The sequence below is a fragment of the Durotheca rogersii genome (assembly GCF_024521655.1).
Source record: "Durotheca rogersii strain YMJ 92031201 chromosome Unknown GGS23scaffold_2, whole genome shotgun sequence".
NCBI classification, from domain to species: Eukaryota; Fungi; Ascomycota; class Sordariomycetes; order Xylariales; family Xylariaceae; genus Durotheca; species Durotheca rogersii.
In genome coordinates this window covers 2,628,404-2,639,530 of record NW_026251233.1, presented here as the reverse complement: position 1 = coordinate 2,639,530, position 11,127 = coordinate 2,628,404, and the positions used below count along the sequence as shown (strand labels likewise).

Sequence of the window (11,127 nt, the reverse complement as noted above, 5' to 3'; positions counted from 1 at the left end):
CATCTAGCGTGTTCGACAGCGTGCATCGCGAACGAAGGACCTCAAGGCGTTGTTGGGCATGGATACGTCCGCACGTACACGCCTATGTAGCTTCGTGGTGTGTCGACGGTATTAAAGGTACTAGCTACGCCTATACATTAGGTACCTTCATGCCTCCTCCTTAAGTACTTAAACTCCCTAACCTAACAACATGCCATACCTACATACCTACATAGCACATACGCGTTAGCGTCCAGACGGACCAGACCGGTTTACCTTCACCCATGGTACCTCGCCGAATCCATTCCATCCGGCATTCTTATTGTGGTCTGTTATTGTCATCATTCTATTTACCTTACATCCCATGCCTCGCGTACCTATATCTCAAGGTGTATGCATGTATTAGGTAGGTGTGCATGTATATGGTGCACGGTACAAATATCTTCCAGACAGTCAGTTGCCTGTCATGGCTGTCATGGCAGTATCCCGCGATGTCTCGATGCGAAATCCCGTGGTGTGTCATGTCTATTTCGAGAAAACTGCTTCCATGGGCAATTCGGCTTGTTCTGCTCGGCCTACAGGCCTCTTGCTCTAAGTGCGTAAGAATGGAGGAAGGGGGAGAGCTTCGAGAACGAACCCGATACAAGGCCAAGCATAAAATGCCTACATGCCTACCTCCTCTAGGTACATACCCCCCATCCATGCCTGCATTAGGTACATTCATGCCCATCCATATTAACACGTAAAACCCAGCCGTCCCCCGTCTGCCCCCCCTGTCTTACAGTCACGACATCGTGATAATACAACCGTCCATCCTCTCAACCCAGGTCTGACGGGAAGGACACGTGCTAGAATTACTTGTAAGCACCACTCTTCCGCCCCGTAAGCGCTAGCAGCTTGGTGATGTTGATTCCTGTCAGGGTCCCTTGCCAGGGCCGTCAGCGGGTTCTGGGCAGCCAGCTTCTGCTTGCTGACTTGACAGAGGTCTAGACAGACGGGCGGGCAGATGCGCGTATGAATGGGAGGCTAATGTTGTCTTGTCCGTCTGTCTGCGTACGTAGGCATGCATGTATCGTACGTACATCCCTATATTATATGTGCATACACATGCGAACATCCACAGGTATACACGTAGGCAGAATGTGTGTGCCTACGTGCCTCCTCCCGCCTACACTGGCAATGCAGCCTTCCTAACCGAGTTGTTAGCTTATTGTTATAATTACTGTCGAGCAGAAGCAGCTGTAGTAATAAACAAAAAGGCACCCCGGCTGCTGTGGCCGGCTCTCACTCGGGCCTCGGGTGCACGCGTTATAAATAGACGGGAAGTAGACGAATAGATAGATGGATCGACAAGGTAGTCAGGTCAATAAAAGGTGAGCAGATATGCAGGTTGGTAAATCTATCTACTACTCGTGACAGCGTCCTCGCCGGGTGCCGAGTAAGGAGACGAGGTTTTGCTGTGCCCTCGCCTAGCGGTATGTCTGTGAAATACACACAATGCAGGCTGTGTGCAGACGTAGTACGATACCGGAGTGAAGACTTGCGTGGACGGACACCTACTAGCATCCGTTAATGAAACCGCCTGGAACCTTTCCAATCGGCGTTTGCCAGTGATGTCCAGGATAATATGACCTGCACACAGGGAGCGAGCGTCTGGTGTCGATGGAACGTCTGCGAGCTGCAGTGTAGCATCGCATCGAGCGAGGAACTGCCTACAGACGCGGTGTCCCTCAACTCCTTTGATCGCAATACCCACCATTCCTATGTGTTATGCGTCTAAGGTGATGTCCAAATACCCGTCTCTTAAGTATATATCGCATATGCACATCGATACACGCACACATGCCGATGTAGAGAGGATGTTGGGTGATATTAACACTGACAGGACTTCTGTCCGCCGACGGGCTGACAGACTCACTCTGCAGATGCATCCTAATAACCAGTACCAGTGTGAGTAGTCGCCTACAAGCAATACAGAATCCATGCCTACACCCACCTACAAGTATTTACCTATAGGTATTGCGACCAATCATGCTTGTCATTTGTTGATATCACGGCAGCTCCCCCTCGCGCCTACAGGTCCCGAAACTCGCACTGTCGGGAACCACCGCGGCGGATTTCCAACCCCGAAGAGGACCTGGGACCTGTGCGATACAACAGCGGCGTTGCCGGCCGCCGGGAATTAACAACACATCGCCAGTCGGTCATGGGAAAGCTTGTTTCCACTTTCGCATAGAGCCCGAGGGAACGCACACGAACACGCACGCGTTGCGCATGCTCTCCTACGCAGCCAAACTCCGACGGGAAGCGTGCCTCCACGCCTAAACCCGACTTCCCGCTCGGCTTTGGCACTTCAAACCTGCTGCTACTTGGCTGCTTACTATAAAAGGACCACGGCCACTCGTCACGGGCAGACGCCCTGCTAGTAACACCCCCCTACTATGCACGTGGAGCGGTCACCAATCGCGGATTACTAGCTTACTTACATCCAATGCGCAAACCGCAGCGATGCCGGTCTCGGTAGCAGACTTGCCGTGTGTCCTGAACGAGGTCGGCGCGGAAACCCGGACTTTGGTCGTAAGGCGCCGCGGGTGGTGTCAATTCCTCGACCGATCGCCCTGCTAGTGGTGGGACTATCTCTTGGAGGTGTTCCGAAGATGGGGCGGAACCCGCGCGAGCCGGCACCAGCAGCAATTGGCACCAGCATAAACTTCCTCCGTCAATGATCGCCCGAATTATCGACAATGCTCACGTAGGGTTGGCAGCACAGGTGCTACCGGGTGGTGTGGTGAGATGGCTACCAACCTGTAGGCATCTGCAGGAACAACATGACAAGTTCCGGATCTACCGGTCATATTGGAACTCAGCTTGGTAACGAGTCACTCGACTCGGCCGGCCGATAATATCACACGGTTGAGGCTTGCTGCCTACCTACGTAAAATGCATGCCTAGGGATTTTACGGTTACTCCGTAGCAAGGGCTTGCGGAACGTGCCTCTCCAGCCAACTGAACCGGTTGTCTTTTCACCAATACTGTCTGAATGTGTTACAGCTGGCCAACCCACAGCCATGCCCGTCGCCGCAGACGAGTTCGTCTGTCCAATATCCAATTCACCACCACCCGGGTAGGTAGGCGGAGAAGAACCCGAAACTATCTATCTAGGGTACCGACGACGACGACGGACACATCCATGCACATTAGTAACTTCTCCCTCTCAAGGAACCCATGTAAAAATCAGAGGCACGTAAGGTGGCCAACCACGGGTAGACAGGTTAGGTGTCTACGTGTGTAGCCCTCCATTTTCGACAGAAAATCAGGTCGATGGCCGCCATGCCAACTCAATATCACGCATAGCCAGCAAGGGACTAGCCAGCCCTGCCGGGACTAATAAAAATAGTGTCAATCCTAGGAATACCGCATCGCCAGAAGGATCAGCGCGTAGTGTACCCGCGGGCAAGAGGGACACGTCCAAGTGCTGGGATCCTAACATAACCGCCGCGGCTCGCATACATGAGTCCTAACATTGGTCCTACGTGATAAGGCCATTTTTTTTTCTTCTTTTCCCACCGTCCCACGCACATCACACGCACATCTTGCGTGCTGACGTTTGGGACTTCGAGGCAGGCCTGCATGGGAAGTTTTGGCTCGACATGCAATACCTACTGGAAAGGGGATGTGCCGATCGAAGGAGGCCCTCGATGCTCCTCTTTCCCGTCACCGCTGTTATTAGCAGGTTGGGTAGTTGTAGTAACACCTAAGCTGCCGTTACTGTTGTGATTGTTAGAATCCCTACTGATAGGGACCTAACCTAGGAGGTAGATAGGTAGCTGCTTTGCCATACAAGTGAGGTCTAGGTAGGTATCTGAGTTGGGAAACCCATCTTAGCGAGTTACCGAGATCACGGTCCTTCGAATCCGAGTGTAGATACCTACCTGGACGGGTATGGCTCGTAAGGGGGGGAGGGGGACGCCGTGTCTTCCCTCCCTGTCGGTTCTTCACGGCCGCTAGCTTGTGCCACCTAGCATCGAGCCCTCATCCTTGACCCCGCGACGCAGCCTGCACACACCTCGGTACCTAGTAGCACGCCATGATTGCCTATCGCCACAGGAGAGAGACTGGGCCTCGTGGGAATTCGATGGACGGGGTTCAAGCGACGGCCAGCGTCGAGAAAGTACCCTCTCCGCGCCCGTCGTGATTCTCCGCAGGGCCGGGTGGTACCTGGTTATCGTTCGAAAGTTGACACCATGTATATTACGTACGTGCCATCGAGCAACGCCGGTGCAGAAACGCCCATATGCATGCACACGGCTGCTCCGTGGGACGCAGGTAACCGGCTCATCCAGGTCAATGTCGTCGGTCTACTCCTTTCCCGTAAGCGTTGATGTATGTGCTATTGGGTACCTCCTATTCGGCGGGCCTTTGCACTGATTAGAAACGTACTTGTCGGACGATTATTATCATAGTTACGAATACCGGTTGATTTAGTAAGTGGCCCCCAGAAGAAGAAAAAAAAAAGCTGCAGCCCTCGAGCCTCTGCCACCAAGAGATAATAGCTGCCTCTTTTGGCGATATTAAACCCTCGATTTGCCCTCCCCCCCCCCGGTCTCCTCTCGGCTATCGAACGAGGCCCGTGAGCCGTCACAGTCAGCTTCTTCGTTTACGCCTCTTGTGTAGCACCCGCAGACGACTCGAACGCGTGACCGGGCAGCCTCGGAATGTGCTTCATCGCCGCAGCGCCAGCCTCCGATATACATATGGTAGGTACATACACGGGGAATTGTCGGGTTGACAAAGAGACAAGGAGGGCCTTTCCGCCGAAGAAAGCGGTTATCTCTGCCGCTTAGGCCTCTCCGCTCTCTGTGTCCCCCGGTTTCGACAACCACCCCGGCCGCCTTCTCCTCTTAAGAGGAATCTTATAGGCAAGTAACAGATCGATCAACTTCCTCTTACCACGTAGTAATTATACGCACCCGAAGTTTTGGGACTTCATTTACCCGTTCAGTCTGCTTGCATGTGTTAAGAGTACCAACCGGGCTGGGGAAAGGGGGGGGGGGGGGGGGGGGGGAAGGTGGTTAGGATTCCTACCATGTACGCGTGGTTAGCCGCCGAGATAGAGAGATAGAGATAGAGAGAGACTGTCCCCTCTCAGAGCTGGTTTGTTGCTGAGCCTCGACGACGGCGCCAATCAACAATAATATCTGCCATTACGTATCTGCCTGGATAGACAACTTCTCTATCTCTGTCTCCCTCTCCCGAGGTGGGCTCTCGGGTAGAAACTGGAGACGGTCGCCCACACGGCTCCGCGCCCGCGTCAAATAGAAGATCGAGCACAGTGCCGAATTGGGCAAATACCTGATTCGGCGTTGTGGGCCGCTCGCTCTGTCGTTTTGGCAGATGGCAGGTGGGCGACACGCCGATGAAGAAGAGGATGATGGATCGACTTTTGGGCTTGGGTGCAGCCGGTGCCCGGGGGGGGGGAGTGGGGGAGCATACATGCATACCTGCATACCTACATCCACCCATCTATCCATATATATACATATATACATATATATGTACATAACATACATACATTGGGTACATATATACATACATGCTCATATACCTACCTATCTAATATACGTGTAGACTCATAGGTGCCTACAATAATGGGTGCGTGGGGGGGCCAGCCACTGGGACAGCGGACCGTGCATCTGCGAAAGATCGCCAACACCTGCACGGAGCATCTGGCTGGCGTCGGATACCTGGGTACATTGGACCTGGGTACACGGCGCCGCAGCACGGCAGCGGTACAAAAGGCGACGTACCGGTTGCACGGCTGGTTGGATGCGGTGGACCCGACGCGACTGCGGAAATTTCTGCACCGTTATTCTACTCATAGGGGGGGAAGGAGGGCAGGTTCGTATCCACAGACACCGCATCCGCAAACCTGCCTTCCTTCCCCCCTTCGGTAAGCCATCCCATCCTTCTCGCGCTGCCATTGGGCACGCTGCCTCGGCCTCTCCCTCAGCAGACGCACATGTACGTACATATGTACCGCCGTCCTCAGCATCCTGAAAGCCCGCAAGCCTGTCCCCACCTGCCCTTCATTACTCGGCCGCGCTGAGTGGTTTTAGTACTTGCCTAGTGCCAGGCGCATCAGGTCACGTCAGCCAATTGCGCGGGTGCTGGGTACCGAGGTACCTACCACCCGGCAGGTACTGCGCAGCTGCGAATATCCTCAGGTACCGGCCGCCAGGCGAGCAGGCGGCCCTTGCCGGAGTAGGTACGTAGGCTCGTGCTTGTTGAAGTGCACAGCAGGTACCTGCCCTGGGCACGTCCGCCGGCGCAGGTACCTGAAACGGGGTTGGGTACCTGAGGTTGGGTGCCCGAGGTACTGCACTGCGTACCCAGAACAGGTACCTGATGGCGACGTGGACTCAATTCTCTGACGCACTCCCTCACCACCTTGTGCCTGCCCTACCCCCGAACCGCCGCCGGAGCGGTACGCACACATACATGTACATAGGTACCTGCCTACCTTAACCCACCTAGAGGTAGGCACCTACCTACCTAGGTACCTAGGTAGGTAGGAGGTATGCACCACCTGCTATGCGCGTAGCATGTAGTAACCCAAGCGGACGAGCAGAAGCCGACGGACAATCCCTCGCGCAGGCCAGCGCGCACAGTGTTGCAGGCCCTTCCCTCAACTCTTGGCGTGACAGGTTCGCTGCCCTCGGTACGCATGTCTTCCCTCCACCGTTGCGACTTTGTCGAAGTGGTATTACTAGTGCTAGTTCTGCACCAGAGTACATAGGCAGCTAGCGCGGACGGGTGCGAGGCAGGTGATTGGTGTCGCTCGGAAATCTGCCTCTACGATCAGACGGAGCTAGCCAGGCTCGCTGCGCGCTGGCTGGGGTAGCAACAGGGGGAGGAGAGAGAGAGAGGGAGGGGGGGGGGGAAGAGAGAAGGCCGGAGAGGAGGAGCAGGGGGAGGCGCAGAGTACCATCGTACCAGGCGGTATAGTGGTAGAGTGGAAAAAGGACCCTCCTCATCTCAGAGGCAGGAGGGGGACTAGGGACGTTAGGAGGGAACTAGGGGTGGACTAGGAGGAGGAGAGCAGCGAGCAGCAGCAGAGGGCACAGAGAGGAGAGAGAGGAGAGGAGGAGTGGGAAAAAGCGCGACCCGCCACCCAGCATCCCCACTTGTGCAAGAGGCCCACACGGCGAAGCTACGGCCCCCGCAGCGTCGCCTCTCTTAAACTGTGTGGCCCTGGCCAGGCAAAAGCCCGTGTGCTACCACCTCGCTATCCTCTTTTCAACCATCCCGCATTCACCTTTCCTGATCAATCAAACCGAGTTTGATACCGACAACGTTTTTGATCTCTTCTCTCCCGGGGAAGTCTAACTCCAAAAACGTCGTGTTTGACAATCGCCGAGCCTCCCCTTTGAGCACCCGCCGACGGGGACCGCCTCTCTCTGTCGCCGTTGATTTGCGTCGCGAGAGCAGCTTTGCAGCCGGAGGAGCAGCGCGAGAGCGAGCGAGAAGAGGAGAGAAGAGAAGAGAGAGAGATCCGGCCGCAAAAGTCCCAAGAATTAAGAGAAAGCAAGGGGAAACGCCAGAGAGCAGCTCCCGCGCCCAACCAAAAGGCATCCCGACCCTTGAGGTAAGCCAGCCAGCCAGCCAAAAAGCAACCACCACCGCGGCGGCGGCTGTGGTCGTGCAGCACCGCACCACCGCACCACCAGCATCGCCAATAGCACCGTCACCACCTACAGCATCAAAACACCACCACCACTATTATTCCTCCGTAAAACCCCAGCCAAAACAGCCAGTTTCATCGTCGCCATCGATCCCCCCATTCTAGAATCCTTCTCCATCTCTCTCTCTGCCCCCAGTTTATTTTTAATTCTGCTGCCGCTTCTCTATTTTTTTTTTCTTCTCCGTCGCCGAGATCTGTAGCGCCGGTTGAGTCTCGGCTGAGTTTGGTGTTGTGAGCTGGATTGTTGTTGTTTAATTGTCCATCGGTTCTTATCTCGGGCTTTATTTTCTTGTGTTTTTTGATTTTATTTTTATTAACCTGCTCTCACTGTAACTCGCACTCGATGTTGATTTGGGCAATTGGCTGACATATTTCTCCCACCTACCCGACTAGGCAAACAAATACATACATACATCCATACATACATCCGTCCCGCCCCTCTGCTCTTAACTTGCCCGCCCGCTTAACCTGCCTAACCTGCCTTTGCCTGCACACCCGGACCGGACCAGACCAGACCAGACCAGATCAGTCAGAAAGCCTGCTGCTACTTGCTGATATCACCTCCACCACTACCCGCCTACTGTCACCACTGCCTTTGCCGCTACCACGTCCATACATACATACATACGTACGTACCTACATACCAGAGACTCTCTCTCTCGCTCTCTCCCACTCTCCCGGACGCGTGCATCCACCCTCAGCGCGGAGACCGAAAACCACGCTTAGCATTTAATAGAAGGGGGAGAGAGGAAAAAAAAAAAGGGGACTTCGTTCGTCAACTTGATTCGTCTTCTTCTTTTTCCTTTTTTCTTCTTCTCTCTTGCCCTTGGGGGTCTGCACCATTGGGGGTTTTTTTTATTTCCTTTCCGCACACACTCGTCTCTTTTCTCTCTTCGCGCACACCCGCACACCCGCACTTTCCCTCCTACAGTAATAATACCTAATACATCCGCCCCTTCCCGCGCACAAACACCTCTCACGCGCCTGCCCCGTCTTACCTACCTTGGAATTCGTCGCCGTTCGCCTCGCACTTTACTCCGCCCGGTCTTCCGCGCACCAGACTCGATACAGCAGGCGCCCCAACCGGGTTTCTGCAATTGACTTTGCGGCCTACTACAACCCAGAGCCTCTCCGCTCGACGCCAGATCAAGTATAGGTCGTCGGCACCACGACCAAAACAGTATCTCCACCATTTTTTGCCTTTTTTGTTCGTGATACCGTCGTCGTACCTCGACAAAAATGGCCGACATCACAGACCAACACGACCAGACCTCGCCCACCGAACTCGACGAATCCCACGTCGGCAATGGCAATCCCGGCCCTGCAGAGAACCGCGGCATCAAGCGGCAGCGCCCCAGCATCGCCGACGAGGACGACGATGACGACGAGAAGGCCGGCCGCGAGCGCCGCAAGATCGAGATCAAGTTCATCAGCGACAAGTCGCGTCGCCACATCACCTTCTCCAAGCGCAAGGCTGGTATCATGAAGAAGGTATGTTCGCCCGCCCTCTCTGCCTCCTCCTCCTCCTCCTCCTCCTCCGTGCTGGCCGGGTCCTGTTCCTCGGCCCGTCCCTGGCTATCGCGTCCGACGCGTAAATACCATTCCGTCCGATCGGTTTAACTTTTGCAATTCGCTGCTGACGAATCTCGGAACCGCTCCACAGGCGTACGAATTATCTGTCCTCACCGGCACGCAAGTCCTACTCTTAGTCGTGTCCGAGACGGGATTGGTCTACACCTTCACCACCCCCAAGCTGCAGCCTCTGGTCACCAAGGCGGAGGGCAAGAATCTCATCCAGGTTCGTACTCTGGGGATTTTTATTTTTTTTATTTTTCCCTGCCCTCCTCGCGATTGCACACGTTGGACGTAAACCGGCTATGCTTGATTTCGATGACTAATCGCTGGGTGCTACCAGGCCTGCCTAAATGCGCCCGAGCCTTCGCAAGGGAACGAAAATGGTGTCGACGACGGGAATCAGGGCGACTCGCCCGAGGAACCGCCCAACTCGCATCTCCCGCCGCAGTCGACTCGGCCGGGAATGCCTCAGAATCACATGCCCCCGAACTACATGCCGAACGTGCCCATGGATCCTCAACAGGCGCTAGCATACCAGAGTTACGTGCAGCGGGGCCAGTACGGGATGCCTCCGCAGTCGGGTATGCCGCAGCATACCTCACATCAATCGTGACTATCGCCGTTCCGGCGATGACATTGCCTTGCGCCTGATACCCCGAATTTAATGCATTCATGAGGTTCCTTTTCCATTCGAGGCATTCTGAACACTGAATACACCACCATAATCGCAAGGCTTCGGTGGTCTGGCGTTGTTGGGTCATCGTGACTTTTTTTTTTTTGTCTTGTTTTTGCTCTGCACAATGCGACCATATTCCCTCCTAGTTTCGTCCGTCTTTTCATACTATAACTCGTCGCGAGCTAAATGTGCGACCCGACCGCTTGGTGATTTGACTCGGATGGGCTGTTACCATCTGTTAGGGTCCACTCGCGTCTTGAGATTCGAGGAACGGATCGTGACCCTGGCCTCGCACTTTGACTGGGGAGGGAGGCGCCTTTCTCGCCGTCTTCTGCATCGTAGCAGACCTACCAGTAGTGGCTAATCTGTCTCGGTAACGCACGTCCCTCGGCCGTCGGGATATCTATAATCAAACCTCTTCTGTCGCAGCCGGCGTATGCTCCTCAACGCACGCTAGCCTTGTCGGTGGGACGAACCATTATTCGCGAGATCCAGTTAGCACACTACCGGCCACCCCTTTTTTTCTTTCACGACTGCAACATCTTCGCCGGACCTTCCTCCAGATATACTCGACGTAGTGCAACAACGGATTACCGACACGTTGGGCGGCAAATGAGGAATCCCCCGTCACTTCTCTAATTGGCGCGATCATTGTGAGCGTTTGCTACGCTCGAGTCGGAACGGCCGCTATGGATTGCTCCTAGAGTGGATGAGGAAGACGATAGCAATGATTGACGAATCACGGCTGACGAGTACACGAATGAAAGGAATGGATTGGGACTGATCGCATCGTCGTCAATCAACCGCTCGGACAACCTTCGTACGTCGATGCCGGGACGCTCACCTGGCCAAGAGAATAAATACCCCGCCCCGCCGCATATTTCCGGGCCGTGTCCGACTTATCCCCCCTCCTGTGGTGGATACCGTCGCTGTTCTCGGCTCATCTCGATACCGGACGGCTACCTCCAAAGTGATTCGGAAACCGAGTCTGCCCACCACGCGATGCTCATTTGACCTTTTTTGCTTTTGGTGGTTGGGGCTCTAGGTGTGGAGGGGAGAAGAGAGTGCTATGGCAATAATCCGTCATCAGGAAAGAGAAATCTCCCCTTTTTACGTTAGGCAAAATTGGCCAAGGGGTCCTGTTCGTGAAACCCCC

General features: G+C 54.7%; 1 protein-coding gene across 1 annotated transcript; it reads left to right on the top strand.

The window, feature by feature from the left end:
- The first annotated feature begins 8,603 nt into the window (after positions 1-8,603).
- On the top strand, positions 8,604-10,002 carry GGS23DRAFT_195892 (MADS box protein). The gene is made up of 3 exons (XM_051511748.1): positions 8,604-9,211; positions 9,384-9,518; positions 9,636-10,002. Exons 1-3 carry the CDS (start codon positions 8,960-8,962, stop codon positions 9,906-9,908), a joined length of 660 nt encoding a protein of 219 aa, XP_051376499.1. The 5' UTR covers positions 8,604-8,959; the 3' UTR covers positions 9,909-10,002.
- Positions 10,003-11,127: the final 1,125 nt, after the last annotated feature.